This window comes from Dasypus novemcinctus, chromosome 10, assembly GCF_030445035.2.
Source record: "Dasypus novemcinctus isolate mDasNov1 chromosome 10, mDasNov1.1.hap2, whole genome shotgun sequence".
NCBI classification, from domain to species: Eukaryota; Metazoa; Chordata; class Mammalia; order Cingulata; family Dasypodidae; genus Dasypus; species Dasypus novemcinctus.
Window position 1 is genome coordinate 110,996,013 of NC_080682.1, and position 17,714 is coordinate 111,013,726.

The 17,714-nt window shown below is 39.4% G+C and overlaps 2 protein-coding genes across 4 annotated transcripts in view; one reads left to right on the forward strand and one right to left on the reverse strand.

Moving 5' to 3' along the window:
• The window catches only part of RSF1 (remodeling and spacing factor 1), a 156,933-nt gene extending 145,719 nt beyond the window's left edge, over positions 1-11,214 (reverse strand). For all 3 annotated transcript variants that reach the window (XM_058306035.2, XM_058306034.2, XM_058306033.2), the window contains exon 1: positions 10,719-11,214. In XM_058306035.2, the coding sequence (XP_058162018.1) occupies positions 10,719-10,920 (202 nt within the window). In that variant the 5' untranslated portion in view covers positions 10,921-11,214. The remainder of the gene's footprint in view (positions 1-10,718) is intronic.
• Positions 11,215-11,351: 137 nt separating this feature from the next.
• The window catches only part of AAMDC (adipogenesis associated Mth938 domain containing), a 45,598-nt gene continuing 39,235 nt past the window's right edge, over positions 11,352-17,714 (forward strand). Inside the window, exon 1 of the mRNA XM_004466275.5 lies at positions 11,352-11,457. The gene's annotated coding sequence lies outside the window, so the exon portion shown is untranslated. The remainder of the gene's footprint in view (positions 11,458-17,714) is intronic.

Here is a 17,714-nt window from a genome sequence, read left to right on the forward strand (position 1 = left end):
GGCACATAATACTGCCCCACTGGTAGTAGGCTATTCTCTAGCATGGTCTCTCTCAACTTTCATTCCTTCCCTCCAGCCCCTGACACCCCCAAGTAACCTCAGTACAAACCTCTTAAGTTCTCCCTTCAATAAATACAACCCTTTCCATCTGAATACAACGTATCACAAATTCACCCAACCTTGCACTCACCAAGACTTGGGGACTCTACTCCAAATCAGATGTCATCAGTCTCTTGGATGAGACTTTGAGACCAGTGTGACAATGTTATAAAACTCTTACTCTTAACTGCCAATTACCTTATCACTTGACAACTATATCAACCTTGCCTATGAGAATTAGGCAGAGGAACCCATCACAATCACTAAATAAAATAAGTAGTTCAATGTAACATCATTACTCTGTTAACAGAAAAACTTTCAGAGTCACCTAACCTAGGAATCAAGAGTAAGAGTAAAAGGAGAAGCACAGCTAAATATTAATTTCATTATGTAGCCATTACAAGACTCATTATTAAAAACCAATATTTCTCAGTAACTATTTATTGAGGGAATTTTGCAACTTTGATAAAAGACTGTAACATAAGAACATATTTATTCAAAAGCAGAGAATATCTGGCCAACTAATATACTTTTGTTATTTAAGTGTTTATTTTAACTTTTAAAAATTCTATTTTTATTTTTATAGTTTTAGAGAAGCTGTGAGCTTACATAACAAGTATGCATGACATACAGTATTCCCATGCATCAACCCACCACCAACATATTTTTTTTATATGCAAGGATTTTCACAGTTGTATATAAAATATTGAAATTATTGCTCTACTAATATTTTCACTCACAGTATACTCTAAGCACTTAATTTGTATTGTACCTGGGTTTCTAAAAGTGTTCTCCAGTGACCAATGGAAGTTCTGAGGGGAGGGAGAGGGAAAAGCAGGTGTAATTTGGGGGCAGTTTCAGGACTTAGGAATTGTCCCAAATGACATTGCAATGACATATACAGGCCATTATATACCTTGCCATAACTTTACAAAATCGTGCAGGAGTGTAAATACAATGTAACTACAATCCACGCTTAGTGGCAATGCTCCAATACATGTTCATCAACTGTAACAAATTACCACACTAATGAAGGATGTTGTTAACATGGGAAAATGTGGGAAGGGTAAGTAAGAAGCAGGGCATATGAGAATCCCATATAACTTTTATGTAACATTTATGTAATCTAAGTATCTTTTTAAAAAAGTATATTAAAAAAATAAATACAGGATCAGACGTAACTCAGTGGTTGAGTGCCTGCTTCCCATGTACAAGGTCCCAGAGTTCAATCCCCAGTACCTCCTAAAAAAAAAAAGTAAAATAAAAGTTGTAAAAAATTAAACTAAATTAAAATAGAAGTCGGCAATTTTTTTCTTTAGAGAGCCAGATAATAAATATTTTATGCTTTCCATGTCATATGTTTGCTGTCCCAATTACTCAACTCTGCCTCTATAATCTGAAAGCAGCCATAAAAATATGTAAGAAAATAAGCATGAATGTGTACCAACAAAACTTCATTTACAAAAGCAGGCAGCAGATCAGAATTTGCCCCAAGGCTGTAGTTCCCTGACCCCTGTATTAGACTATCATAGACTAGGCTTTAACTTCCAATTGCATGCATTTATTTTAAATACAATATTACATCTAATGAAATGGTATATAAAATCTGCTTAATTCAAGAGGTGGCACTTACTTCCAACTATCAATAGAAAGGTCTGTCATTCTCATGTTAGGCAAATGTTTGTTCACTTGAAAAACTTTATTAAGTACTTCCTATTACCAGTCACTAGGGATAAAGCGATAAACAAGAATCCCTACCTTCAAAGAGCTTACAGTCTAGTAGACTTAAAATAAGTGCAAAAAGTGTTCTGAGCAATCTGATATAAAATCAACAAAGGGTACATGGGGGTTAAGGAGAGAAGTGATCACTGTTCAATTCAGCTTGAGAGAAAGAAAGCAGGAAAGATTTCACAGAGTACTTGGTGCTTGAATAGCAGACAAATGACGGGTTGGAATACAGTGAGAAATCAGCAGAAGGAATATGGGGAAATGACATTCATCTCAGAGGGAGAAGGCATAAAGACGTAATACAACCTTCCAGATCTGCAAGCAGTCAGCATGACTAAAACAGAGTGGCAATGAGGAAAGGAAAGTGAGGCTGAATATAAAAGGGGATAGAGAAATAGGCTCAAAACTTGGTAATAAAGTAAAAAGTATTCCTGAGGTTAGACTCTAGAATGTCTCCTCTGTTTCTGATTTCGGTGACCTGGGTGGATGATGGTAATAGTCACTGTGAGAAGTAATTCAGGATTAAGAACAAAGAAAAATATCAACTCAATTTTCCTTTTTAAGGTCTCTTTAGAAAACTACTTTTAAATAACATTTTTTGGTAATTACAAAAGAAATACATATTTAGTATAGAAAATAAAATGTGAAAAATATAGGAAAAATTGAAAATAAAAAGCTGTAATCCAACCATCCAGAAACTGATTAAGATAAAATGTACAAAAAAGGGAAAAAGACTTAAGGAATAATAAATATATAGACTCAACCTTCACTATGTATACTTTTTTGAAGAACTTCTGCTTATTTGAGCCATATGTACACTTACATACTTAATTTTGCTATCCAAGAAATTTATTTTTCAATTATATTAGGTTGGTGCCTGGTCTCAGTCTGTTGGGAGGCACCTGTCAAGTTCTCCCCTCATGCTTTTCTTTCTTAATGCCAGTTTGATGCAAATTTCTGCTCGGAGTGCTCACATATTTCATGTTCTTTCTTTGAGAGTCTTATCTAAAATAAAAAAATAAAAATAAAAAAATCACCCTGATTTGGGGCAAAAATGCTTCCTAAGCATAAGTTTTAGTTCTTGCTAATTTGCCCAGCCTCTAAACTAGCAAAATAAGCACTGTACCAAATTTCTAGTTTCTTCAGAAATTTTTACCTTTTATTAACATAATGGCACAAGTTATGAAATAATTTGGTATCAAGATTCCTTACATAACTTATTTTGGGAGGAACCAAATTTACTTGGTAAATAATTCTGAATTAAATAAAATTTACTTAATTCTGTGCAAAAGTTAAAAGCATTTTCATTTTCATTACGTCAAAAAGTAAAATGCCCAACCTCTTAGCAACCACCTTAAAAGTATGCAGTAATGAATGTACAACTTTGTGATTATACCAAAAGCCACTGAATGTACACTTTAGATGGATTGTATGGTATGTAAATATGTCTCAATTAAATTACTTTTTTTAAAAAGGTAGTAACAGCTGTATTAAATGATTAGTAGAAAATAGGCTAGGACCAAAGTTTGCCATCTTAATCCAAGAAATGAATAATATATACACAGACAAAGGTGAAAATTGATATCATAATTCAACCAATAATCACATAACCTTAAACTCAGGATAAAATTAAGAACTTTCTGTAAAGTATGCATTCACCAAGGAAGTCATTCTTAGGACTAAACGAAATATTTATACATTCCTTTGATAATGTTTGAAGCCACTACCAGAACAAGTCAGTTTGCTCTATTATTTAGGTTTAATTAGTGATTTGGAAACCCAAAGAATATGTTTTATTAATTTCAGTGCCTTCTTCCTCCCTAACACCCTGGTACAACTCCATACAAAATGCCCTGGAACAAGCAAGCACTGAGCACTGCACTTATGGCACACAGCAACTGAAGGAAGTCAGTTCAGGTGGCTAAAGGTGGTCCAACTCTGGACATAGGGACTAGATGAAAGTGGAGAGAAGGGGAAAGAGAAAGAAGAGCCTGCTGTTCTCTCTAGTTTTGGCATCAATTTGCCTGAAGGCACCAAAATACCTGTTCCCAATTATATAGGTTTGAGCCAAAATGTTTAAAACTTATAAAATAAAGGGAGTGGGTGTAGCTCAGTTGTTGAGCATCTGCTTCCCATATACAAGGTCCCAGGTTCAATCCCTGGTGCCTCCTAAAAAAAAAAATCTAACTTATTGGTATGATAAATACAATGCTAAACAAATTATAAGTCAAAGACTACAGCAGTATATATCACTACAACATATACATTACACTTGCCCATATAATAAATATTTTAAAGAACATATTTTACCGGACATTGTATGTCCTCCCATGGCCCCCTGGGTGGACTGTGGGAGAGTGTGGGCTATGATGTGGACCACTGACCATGAGGTGCAGCGGTGCTCAGAGATGTATTCACCAAATGCAATGAATGTCTCATGATGATGGAGGAGGTTGTTGTTATGGGGGTAGGAGTGGGGTGAGGGGAGTGGGGGGTATATGGGGACCTCATATTTTTTTAATGTAATATTAAAAAAATAAATAAAGACAAAAAAAAAGAACATATTACTTCATTATCTATCTTTGCCACTAAACTGTAAGCTCTGTGAAGAAAAGGATCTTATCAATCTTGCTTAGTAAGGTATCCTCAAAGTATAAGAGTACCTGGCACATAGTAGGTAACCCATTAATATTTATTTAAAGTATGAACAGTTCAAAACATGAAGACCCAGATTACTCTTCCAAGTAGTATTTTATACTATAAATATTCTAATGTAAAAGTGAAAGATTTATTTGGTCTGAAGAGAAACCAGAGCATTAAATATTCTCATGGAAAAAGAAAAACAGAAAACATCTCTGACAGCTTCTGTAATGGGATCTACCCTACAGTAAAAACAGAAAACAAAACAAAACATAATGTATCAAGACTATCTCATCAAGTAGAGGGCCAAAGAAATTTTCTCAAATCCAGCAACACACATAAACATCTTCCTTGAATAAATGGTTAAAACGTACTTTGGATCTGAATCAGTCTTACTTTTCCATACTACATGTGGTCATACACATCACCATTAAATTGTCATAGGTATAGTTTTACCCAATAATTTATAGACTATAATTCATAGATTATTATTCCACTTGATAATATCCCAGAGGAAAAAAATCAGTCTTTAAATGTTGACTGTAACTCAAGCTCAATTTAGCTACTTCTTACTAGATTAAAAAATCTTTAAAAGAAAGGCCCATGTTTAATGTATTTTTCTGGATCATCCCCATAATGTTCACTGTGCTAACATATAGTAGATACTCAATACATAAAATAAATGCTTAACTTTCTTACTGGTGAGGATTAGCTGAAAATTTAACAACATATCTAAATTGCAAGGTAAACTCTTAGTCATTACAAGACTAAAAAGGTAAGCCCCACTTTAGCTAGAAACCTCACTGTCCCTATTAGCTCCTGGGTCAAGAACAATGCCAGCAAACTCCCTCAAACCTCCATAATATTTGGTCCTCAATTCTGTGACACACCGAAAAAAAAAATGCCCAAGATAGTATTTCTTTCTTCAAAGGTGGAAGAGGAAAAATTGGAAACTGTCAACCAAACCAGGCTCTGCCTCCAGCATTACCACCAGTGATCTAATAACGTAAAGTTATGCAACTCCTGGCACAGGCACTAATCTTTTATTTATCACAACAGACGGTGGTTCCAGTAATGGTAAAACCACCTTTCCACTTTACTAAATTCATCTAAAAGGTATAGTCAGGCAATTCAATTAACACCAATAGGAGAGAACATATGGAGTTACAGTCACAACTCCAGTTAAATATAAAAAGATAGAGACTTAACATTTTGCCCACAAGAAACAAACGCAAAAACAAAACAAACAAAAACTAATGTTCAACGTATTTAATATTATACAAATAATTCAGCCACCCATAATATAATCTATGGGAATTCTAACATATTATCCATACATACTATGAGTGTTATTAGATCTATTAAACTTCTTAACCAATACCTATAATCATACTGTCCTTACAGAATGAAATCATGTATTTTCCTCTTGAAAAAGAATGAACCTGTAGGAAAGGAAAGATGCTTGAGAGATGTGGATGATGGCAATCCCATAAAGACAATGTTTTTTTATTTTATCTATACCCCACAATCATCCACCCACCTTAGTTAGAAGGAAGCTGGGGCAGTACATACAGAGGACAGAGTTGGGAGGGATAAAGCAAATCAGAGGGAGGGATAAATATTCTAATATGAACTATAAGTCTAAATTTATTTTCCTGATAATTTTAACATATTGGTTTACTTTTCAAATAACAGTTTGAATAACACCAATGTTAGCTAGACACACTTGAGACCAATCTCAGCACCTTGGTTTCTTCCCTGCAAAATAAAAGCAAAAATGGATACAATAGTCCTTTTTTTCTTGCCCTAAAACTCTATTATGATAGTCTCTCAAGCAGAGTTTCCTAAACTTTCTAGGTAGCTGGCACCCACATTTCTTAGAAATTTTTTCACAATGGCTCAAGCCAAGAAATAATAGGAAATAACAGTAATTCCATTTATTAAATTAGTAGCCATTTGGGAAAAAAATCCACATAAATTAAAAAATATATAACATTTTTACTTCATTCTTAAATTACCACAATTATATACTTATGGAATGTGTGTTCCTGTTTAGCACTGCATATTTTCTCAAACTTTGGAATCAGACTGAACACCACCAACCTCATTTCTTGTTCCCCATTGATTTTTGTGCAGTACTTACATTTTATCATAGCAATTCCCCCAGACCCAACTTCACAGAGATATGACATCATCGAAAGGAATGCAGCACAATCTAATGTTGAAACCATAAACTATCTCAAGTTAGTAGTTCATTTGTCAACCAAGAGATGTCAAGTATACCTGTATCTCTCTTGAAAATTTAAAATATCCAACAGCACCTCTGAATTCACTGCAATGCTCTCCGGCACTTTGGTGCACAGTTTGGGAGCAGTGACCTTATAACAAGGTATTACATAAATTAGTGGCTTTAAACTCAGACAAAACTGGGTTGGAAATCAGGACTGGGTTGCCCATTGTGTGACCTTGAGCAAATGACTAAACTTCTTGACCCTCAGTTTCTATGTCTGCCAAATAGGAACAATAGTACCAATCTCAGAGAATAGTTAGGAATCAATCAGATAATGCTTACACATACTGAAAACTTAATAAATGGTTCCTATTATTAATTTTTTAAAAAACAAATTAAGTAGTTTATAAAACCAAAATTTATAATTGGCTCTATGGGGCAAAAATGAAACATTCTAAGCTGAAGCTACAATGCCAAATCAAAAGTTAGAAACACATCTTTAGGAGAAAGATCAGAAAGTACTTAAAAAAAGGAATATACAGAGAACTATAGTTTCCTCCAAAGGATGTCATAATGTTGACACACATCACAATAAATGACTGTAATGAGCATTAAACTGGCACCTCAGAAGAATACACTCTAAAAGGCATCTTCTAAGGACTAAACATAATAGGAAAAAAGTTTTATAAACTAGGATTTTTAAATGGCTCTAAGAATGGCCTTTAAAAAATACTTAAATTCATTTAAAACAAAACTCAACTGATTATAACAGACTTTTCCCTCAAAAGAATAAAAGATCGGGAAACGGACTTTGGCCCAGTGGTTAGGGCGTCCGTCTACCACATGGGAGGCCCGCCGTTCAAGCCCGGGGCCTCCTTGACCCGTGTGGAGCTGGCCCATGCGCAGTGGTGATGCGCGCAAGGAGTGCCCTGCTACACAGGGGTGTCCCCCGCGTAGGGGAACCCCACGCGCAAGGAGTGCACCCATAAGGAGAGCCGCCCAGCGCGAAGGAGGGAGCAGCCTGCCGAGGAATGGCGCCGCCCACACTTCCCGTGCTGCTGATGACAACAGAAGCGGACAAAGAAACAAGACGCAGCAAAAAGACACAGAAAACAGACAACCGGGGGAGGGGAGGGGAATTAAATAAATAAAAATAAATCTTAAAAAAAAAAAAAAAAAGAATAAAAGATCAATATATTGCACTTGTGCTCAAACCCCCTATTCTCATGAAGTGCAAAATATTTTTAATTCCAAAACCACTCATGCATCTTTTACCTGACAGGCATCTTTAATAAAATTTGTGAGACAAGAATATTTGTAAATGAAAGCATTTTTTGGGGGGTGAAGGTATCAGGGATTGAACCCAGGACCTTGTACATGGGAAGTAGGCACACAACCACTGAGCTACATCTGTTCCCCAATGAGAGTTGGGTTTTCTGATTTGTTTTTTTGTTGTTGTTTATTTTTAGGAGGTACTGGATATCAGGCCCAGGGACCTCATATATGGGAAGTAGGCGCTTAATCACTTGAGGTACATCTGCTCCCTGAAGGGATTTTGAAACATTATTTCATTTCCTGAAGAAACTGAGGTCCACAGAAGTTAAGTAATTTCCCCTAAACCTACAGGTCACACCAGCCCTGTTACTCTTTCTAGTATACAACACCTTTCTAAAAAAGCTCAGTTGAAATCTTGTTAGCTGGGCTAGTATTGCTTTACCAACTATTACAAGCAGGCTGACCATCATCAAAGGCCTGAAAATCTTTTCCTTGCACAGTAACAGCATTTCACTTGCAGAGATTTTTCATTTGCCAAGTATCTTGAATGGTCTTAACATTAATTAATAATTATCCTTAGATCACCTTATAACAAGAACCATTATCAGTCACCTTTGCAAATAGATAGTAATGGAGTGGCTTGAGCTAAATGATTCCCTTCAGTCCAGATTATTTCCATTTTACTTAACTGGTGGACCACTGTTTAACTCCAAATAGAATGGTAATATGAGAGGTTTAGAAAGGTATTAAAATGGCCCTAATATTTTTTTCTTCCAATACTAATATAAACCACACACAGTAGCCAAAATATAAAGAAGAATGGAGTGGCAAGCAATCTTATTTACCACCCAAATACAATGCCATCCCAGAAAACCTATGCCTGTCTATCAATTTGATCCAAGCAAATTCCAAAATCCTTTCCCCCAAATTCCCATATTTGTCTTTGGTAAATACATTACTATCACTTCCCATCATATCCTAACAACTTACTAAGGCATTCTACCTCACAATGAATATTTTCCTTAAAAAGTGAATGCAAATACAATTTGCATTCAATTACTACATTTGGAAGCTTAATTTTTAAGGGAATTCTGGAGAAAGTCTTCATATAATGTAAATATCACCTTCCTATTTTATATTATTTTTTAAATTATTCTTTTATATACACAGGATTTGTTAAGGGTGGAGGGCACTGAGGAAAGTAAGAGATTTGACCTGTATTGTAACTGCTGAATTCATTTGAGACTTGGGTAGTCATAATTTCGTGTTCTCTCCAGGTAACATTTTGAAGAACTTCACACTTGGGCCCTTCCTAGCAATGTAAATAATATTCTATTAACAGAAACTTATTCATTTCCATAGAGAATAGAAGAACGATCCTGCTTTCTTGGTAAGGAAACAGCTATCTGTCTTGTACAATGCCCAGTCCACTTTGACCACCTAATACAGACAAAAAGAAAAATTAGAGGGGAAAAAAAAAAGACCTGTATGGAAAACGTTTCTTCTCCACTAAAGGCTGTTTCCAGATAAAGACAACGAACAGAATACTACACAAAAAGCCCTTCTCTGACGGAAGAAGTGTTCCAGAAAATCGGGAATAGGGGGTGAGTGTGAGTGCTCAGTGCGAGGGCTGGAGGCAGCAGGCTCAGCGCTGCGATGCTCCAGCAAAAGAATCACCACAAGCAGTAGCAGCAGGAAGTTTCAATGGGGCCGGGCAGAGCATGCGCCCTGCGCCCGCGCGGTGGCCTTATGTGGAAGGAGCACCACTTGCGAACACCAATAATAGACCAGCGGCACCGGGGAGAGAAACATGAGCAACAAGCACCTTCTTCAACTGTTGCCCCCCCCTCCGTCTGAGCCCCTCCTCCAGCCTCCATACAAACCACCACCCCACCCCACCCTGCAAATGGGAAGGCGACTTCTCCTTCCCCGGAGCCAAGATGAAGGGGGAAGGGAGTGGAAAAAGTAGTGAGATGCTTTCCTATTATTTGGGGGGTGGTGGGGAGAGGGAGAAGGAAAGCTATGGGGGTGAGGAAAGGAATTCATCCTCTCCCCTCCAAAGTGGAGACGCTGAATCTACTTTGCCCCCAACGCAAGAATGGAGGATACCTACCCTAGGAGGAGGAGCAGAGCTCCCTATCGGAAGGAGTGTTGGGGGTTAAATCAGCCCTCGAAGGCCAGGGAAGACGGACGAGAGCACTCTCTCGGGGGAGTTCCCACCAGTGGGAGGGAGCGATGGAGTGTCCGCTGGCCCCCGCCCACCCAGGTGGAGGGGAGAAGTAGGCGCCCCGAGAAGATGGGCCCAGCCTCCCCTGAGATGGTGGAGAGGATGGTGGGAGGAGGGGAGGGAGAAAGGAGTGGAGGAGGAGAAAAGCGCAAAGCTGGCCGGAACCTGCGCTCCCCTTCCCCCGCCACCCAAAGGGAGAAGGGGTGGGGAGCAGGCCCCAGGCGCGGCGGAGCCGTCCGGGAGGCAGCAGACCAGCACAATGACCCCTTCGCGTCCCCAGCCAACACCTAGCCCACGACGCCCCCACCTCCGCGCCCCGCTGGGCCGGTTGGCCCTACGGGGCCCCCACCCCGCCTCCCCTCAGCCCAGGACCCCGGGAGCAGGTCGGGGAAGACGGGCTTGGCGGAGCTGCGCCCCGGGGGGAGGTCAGAGCCGCGAAGGCCCGGGGTGTCCGTGAAGATCCGAGAGAAGGAGCGCGCCAGGGCCGCTTCCCGCCGGGCGTTCGGGCCCCTAGCTTACCTTCTCCGTTGCCGACGTCCGGCGGCGGCGCCTGCAGCACCCGCTCCAGCTCCGGGAACGGCAACTCAGGCAGGTCGAGCAGCGGCCCGTAGCGCTCCAAGAAGGAGCAGACTACGGCGAAGTTGGGGCACGATCCCGGGCAGCCCGGAGGAGCCATCGCCGCCGCCGCCGCCGCTGCCGCTGCCGCCGCCGCCGCCGCCATTTTGAACTGGAGGATGGAGGAGGAGGCGGTGGGGGGGTAAGGGGAGTTGGGGTGCCGAGGAACCGCGGGGCAGCCTTGCGGACGACAGGAGGCGCTATCGAGCTAGCTCCCCTGCGGATCCGAGCGTCTCGGGCACGGCGCCGCAATCCCACGAAACCGAGACGGCCCGGAGCAGTCGAGAATCGAGTCAGAAGCGGGAAAGAGAGGCGCTCTGTGCCATTCACTTTCCGCCCTCTTTCCGCCTCCTTCCCTCCCTCTGATTCACCCTCCCACTTCGGTTCGCCACTGCCTCGTGTGACAGGGGGAATGAAAACAAGAGAAGAGGGGTGGGAGGCGGGCTGGAAGCTAGAGAGGCGGGACTCTTAAGAACAATGGCCAATAGAAGCGAAGGGGGCGGTGTTTCGGGCGATGACGGGCCGAGGGACCTACTCGGGGCGGGGCCAGTGGGGAGAGCCTAACAGAAAGCGGCTGAACTAGCCGAGGTGAGAGGTGAAGCGCGCAGCCATTTAAGAACGCAATTCCGTGGGGAGAAGTCGGGTGAGTTTTGAGGGGAGTCGGGGAGACGGACTGGGCCACGAAATGGTGGGGAGAGTTGGTGATTGTGAGGAAGAAACAGAAAAGGAGAATAAGAAAGGCACCCTGCACGCCTCTGGAAGGAGGTTGGGAGAGAGGTAGAAGTTTCCTTAATTAGGGGATGAGTTGCGAACCTTTGCAGAGAGAGGGCTCTGCTGAAGTGTGCTGATGGGGTGTTGCTCTCTGCTGGGCTAAAAGAGTTGCAACTGCTGGGAGAAAAAAAAACAGGGTCTGAAGGTGTGGGATTCTGCTGGGGTCACCAGGGTCGGAGGGAACGGGGCCCTGCTGAGGGACCAGGGTCTGAGTGGGATAGGCCTCCACTGAAGGGGTGGACTTTGTAAGAGACTTAGGGTCCGCTTCACCGCGGGACAGTGAACATTCTCCCACAAATCCCAGGGAACAAACACCAGCCGTCAGCAATTCAGAACAGAATGTGCAGCTTGGGAAGCGATATGCGTAATGGTTTGGAGCCTGAGCTTACGATTCGGCCACACTTGAATCCTGACAGGACAACTTCATGGCATTGGGCAAAAGTTTTTATTTCTCTGGATTCTGTAAAATGAGGGTGATAATACTTCCCACAGCATAAGGTTTTACTAGATAATTTACAGTAAAGTGATTAAAGATTGAAGAGCACAAGGCCTCCACGTATTATAGGTACTTAAAAAAGGAGTTCCTTATAACTCAGACTGAAATTAGCTATATTTATTTAGATTACAATTTGCTTCCTTTAGACAAAATCTTCAGAGTGCATTTAAAACTTGCATAAAATAAATAATAACATAATTTGAAGCAAGATTAATACAAACCATGTAAAATATGACTATAAATAAAAGAACATTTTAAAAGTGCTTAAGGATTTAATTACATCAAACACAAGGAAAATGGGTTCCACAATTAAAGTTGAATTTTGTTTGCATTTTTTTTGAACAGAAGCAAAAGAGGGCAAAACTATAGTGTCCATATCATTCTCATTATCTAAAGAAATAAAGCCTACTTATATATCAACGGAGTAAAAGCACTAGCAATATATTCATAGAGGAATATGATACCTAGAATAGTGATTCTTAAATTATATGCAGATTCATAGTATACAAATCTCTTTTAAAGGAAAACCAAAACAATTCTTTTGAAATTTGGCGAATAATTTTGTAAATTCCAGTTTAAGACTACTGATGTATGAAATTAAAATGTTACTTAGGGAAAATGTCTTATGGTTGTGAATTACCTTTGCAAAAGAGAAATTTTAATTTAATGAGTATTAAATTAAAATTAAATAATTTTAATTTAATGAGTATTAAATTAAAATTAAATGAGTTTTAAAGCAATCACAGAATTGAAAACACAAAACTAAATAACATTTTTTTAGAACTATTCAGACTGTCAAATGTATGTCCGTACAGCTTGAAGGACCCCAATTTTTTTTTAAGATTTTTTTTTTCTCTCCTCTTTCCCCTCCACCTACCCCAATTGTCTGTTCTCTGTGTCTATTTGCTGCCTGTTCTTCTTTGTCCGCTTCTGTTGTCAGCAGCATAGGAATCTGTGTTTCTTTTTGTTGCGTCATCTTGTTGTGTCAGCTCTCCATGTGTGCGGTGCCATTCCTGGGCAGGCTGCACTTTCTTTTGCGCTGGGCAACTCTTTACGGGGCGCACTCCTTGCGTGTGGGGCTCCCCTACGTGGGGGACACCCCTGCATGGCACAGCACTCCTTGTGTGCATCAGCACTGCACATGGGCCAGCTCCACGCGGATCAGGAGGCCCAGGGTTTGAACCGCAAACCTCCCATATGGTAGACGGATGCCCTAACCACTGGACCAAGTCCACTTCCTGACTGTTTCATTTTGATTGCTGTATTTATCAATGCCAGAATTTCCATTTAATTCTTTTTTAAAAAATGTCTCTCTTTAGTGGGATTCTGTATTCATTGAGTCATTGTCATCATACTATCCTTAAGTCTTTATGCATGAATTTCTGTATTTCTTCAAATATATTTATAATGGCTGCTTTGAATTCTTTGCTAAATCAGACATCTGAGAACACTCAGATACAATTTTAGTTGTCTGAATACGGGTGTCTTAGTTTGCTAAAGGGCTGCCATTGCAAATTACCAGAAATGCCTTGGCTTTTATAAAGGGCATTTATTTCGGTTAAAATCTTACAGTTCTGAGGTTGTGAAGTGTCCACATCAAGACATCAGCAGAAATACTTTCTCAACAAACTCAGCTACTGATAATTCTGGGGTCCTGCCACATGACAGAAATGACCATGGAAATCTGCTAAGATCCCTGACTTCCCCTCCAGAATCTACCATCTTCCAGAGTTCAGCTGCGAGGCATATGGCTCCTCTCTTCAGCCTGGGCTCTTCTCAACTTTGAGGTGCTCTGGGGGCCCATCCTCTAGGGAACTTCCTGCTTAAGCTTTGGCTGCCAATGATCTTGAAGTCCTCCTTTCACATTACAGGGTCAAAACTAGAAGAGCTCCCTTTTCCTCCTGTCTCTCTCTCTCTCATCAGACCCCACAAGAGGATGGAGACCCAAGCTGGCTCACACCTCTCTGATGAAGTCCAATTAACAGCAATCTAAGCTTGTGATTGGTTTATTTAGTTCTATATTTAGACTCTATATTTCTTGTAGAGTCACTGTAGATTGTTTATGCATTTCTAGAATTTGTCCATTTCATCTAGGTTGTCAAATTTGTTGACCTCAACAAATAAGTATACAAGTAATGAGATTGAATCAATCATCAAAAATCTTCCAACAAAGAAAAGTCCAGACCAGATGGCTTCATAGGTGAATTCTACCAAACGTTTCAAGAGGAAATAATACCAATCCTGTTTAAACTCTTTCAAAAAATTGAAGAGGAGGGAAAATCACCCAACATCACCCTAATACCAAAGCCAGAGGAAGATACTACAAGAAAAGAAAATTACAGACCAATCTCTCTAATGAACACAGATGCAAAAATTCTCAACAAAATACTTGCAAATAGAATCCAATAGCATATTGAAAGAATTATGCATCATGATGAAGTGGGTTTTATTCCTAGTATGCAAGGGTGGATCATCATAAGAAAATCAATTAACATGATATACCACATTAACAAATTAAAGGAAAAAAAACACGTGATCATCTCAATTGATGTAGAAAAGGCATTTGACAAAATCAAGGATCCATTCTTAATAAAGACACTTCAAAAGATAGGTATAGAAGGAAAGTTCCTCAAAATAATAAAGAGTGTATATGAAAATCCCACAGCCAGCTTCATATTCATTGGAGAGGTTGAAAGCTTTCCATCTAAGATCAGGAACAAGACAAGGATGCCCATTGTCACCGCTTTATTCAACATGATAATAGAAATTCACGCTAGAGCACTTAGGCAAGAAAAAGAAATAAAAGGCATCCAAATTGGAAAAGAGGAAGTAAAACTCTCAGTATTTGCAGATGACATGAGCCTATATTTAGGAAATCCCTAAATACCTACAACAGAGCTATTAGAGCTAATAAATGAGATCAGCAACATGGCAGGATACAAGATCAACATGCAAAAATTAGTGTTTTTATACACTAGTAATACACTAGTAATGAGCAACTTGAGGAAATCAAGAAAAAAATTCCATTTACAATATCAACAAATAAGCTCTAATATCTAGAAATTAATTTAACTAGGAATATAAAGGATTTGTATTCAGAAAACACTACTAAAAGAAATCAAAGATGACCTAAACAAATGGAAGGAAATTCTGTGTTCATGGATTGGAAGACTAAACATCATGAAGATGTCAATTCTACCCAAATTGATTTATAGATTCAAGGAAATACCAGTCATAATTCCAACAGTCTACTTTACCAAAATAGAAAAGTCAATTACAAAATTTATTTGGAAGGGAAGGGGGTCCCAAACAGCCAAAAACATCCTTAAAAAGATGATTGAAGTCAGAAGACTCACACTTCCTGACCTTGAAGTGTATTATAAAGCTGCAGTGGTCAAATAGAATGGTATTGGCATAAAGATAGGCACATTGATCAATGGAATTGGATTGAGAGTTCAGAAATAGACCCGAACCTCTATGGTCAACTGATTTTTGATAAGCCTACCAAATCTACTTCTCTGGGACAGAACAGTCCCTTCAACAAATGGTGCTGGGAGAACTTTTCCATAATGAAAAGAATGAAAAAAGGACCCCGTCTCACTCCCTATATAAGAATCAAACTCAAAATGGATCAAAGACCTAAACATAAAAGCTAGGACCATAAAACTCCTAAAAAATAGTGTAGGGAAATATCTATAAGACCTTGTAGGAGGTGGAGATTTCTTAAACCTTACACCCAAAGCATGAGCAATGAAAGAAAAAAATAGATAAATGAGACCTCTTCAAAATTAAACACTTCTGTACCTCAAAAGACTTGGTGAAGAGGGTAAAAAGATAGCCTACTCTATGGGAGAAAATATTTGGAAATGACACATCTGACAAGGGTCAATATCCGTGGTCTATAAACAGATCCTATGACTCAACAATAGACAAATGACCCAGTTAAAAAATGGGCAAAAGACCTGAATAGACAGTTTTCTAAAGAAGAAATACAAATGGAAAAAAAAAAAAACCTAGAAAAAATGTTCAACATACTGGCTATTAGGGAAATGCAAATCAAAACTACAATGAGAGGGGAAGCAGACTTGGCCCAATGGATAGGGCGTCTGCCTACGACATGGGAGGTCCGCAGTTCAAACCCCAGGCCTCCTTGACCCGTGTGGAGCTGGCCTATGCGCAGTGCTGATGCGCACAAGGAGTGCCGTGCCACAAAGGGGTGTCCCTCGTGTAAGGGAGCCCCACACGCAAGGAGTGTGCCCTGTAAGGAGAGCCACCCAGCACTAAAGAAAGTGCAGCCTGACCAAAAATGGCGCTGCACGCACGGAGACCTGACACAACAAGATGATGCAACAAAAAAAGAAACAGATTCCTTGTGCCGCTGATAAGGATAGAAGTGGTCACAGAAGAACACAGCAAATGGACACAGAGAGCAGACAACTGGGAGAAGGGGCAGAGAGAAATAAATAAATCTTTAAAAAAAAAAACTACAGTGAGATATTTCACACCTACTGCAAATGGCCACTATAAATAAAATGGATAACCACAAGTTGTGGACAGGATGTGGAGAGATAGGAATGCTTATCCACTGTTGGTGGGAATGTAGAATGGTACAGCCACTGTGGAAGTCTGTTTGGCAGTTCCTAAGGAAGATGTAAATCTCCATGGTACCTGGCAATACCATTACTAGGTATATATCTAAAAGAACTGAGAACAGTGACATGAGCAGAGATCGGCATGCTGATGTTTATATCAACATTATGCACAGTTGCCAAAAGATGGAAACAATTCAGGTGTCCATCAGCTGACAAATGGATAAACAAACTGGCCTATATACGTGATGGAATGTTATTCGGCTGTAAGTGGAAATGAAGTTGTGAAGCATATGGCAAAACGAATGAATCTGGAGGACATTATGTTGAGTGGAGCAAGCCAGGCACAAAAGGACAAATATTGTGTGATTTCGCTATTATGAACTAAGTATAATTAGAAAATCAGTGGGGTTTATAGCTCAAATATATCAACAGAGAATAGAATATGGTTAGAGAATGGAAAGCTGAGGTTTAATCTGTGTTGAATTGGCAAAAAGTTGTTTGGAAATGTTTGGAAAGTAATAGAAATGGTGATGGCACTTCATAAGGTTTGTAACTAGTAGTGCTAACATATGGGTATGGTAGTGGTTTGTTTTTTGTTGTTTCTTTGGAGTAATGAAAATGTTCTAATATTGATTTAAGTGATAAATGCACAAATCTGTGATTTTACCAAATGCCATTGATTGTACACTTTAGATGTATGGTTTATGAACAAAAAAATTAGGGTGGGTTGGGAAAATACACCAGTTATAAGTTATGGACTATAATTAGTAATAATACTTTGATGATGATGCTCTTTCATAATTTGTTACAAATGTTTAACAACAATGCGAGGTATTGGTTGTGGGCTGAAGTATAGAAGCCCTGTATGATTTTTTCACTATACACTTATTTATATATGTTCATGTATGAATGATATACTTTTTTAAAGAAAAAAATAGCAATCTAATCAAGGGATCTAAAGTTGATCTGATGCAATCAAAGGGTACCACACCCAGAGGAATAGATTAGATTAAAAACATAATCTTTTTGGATTTACAAAAG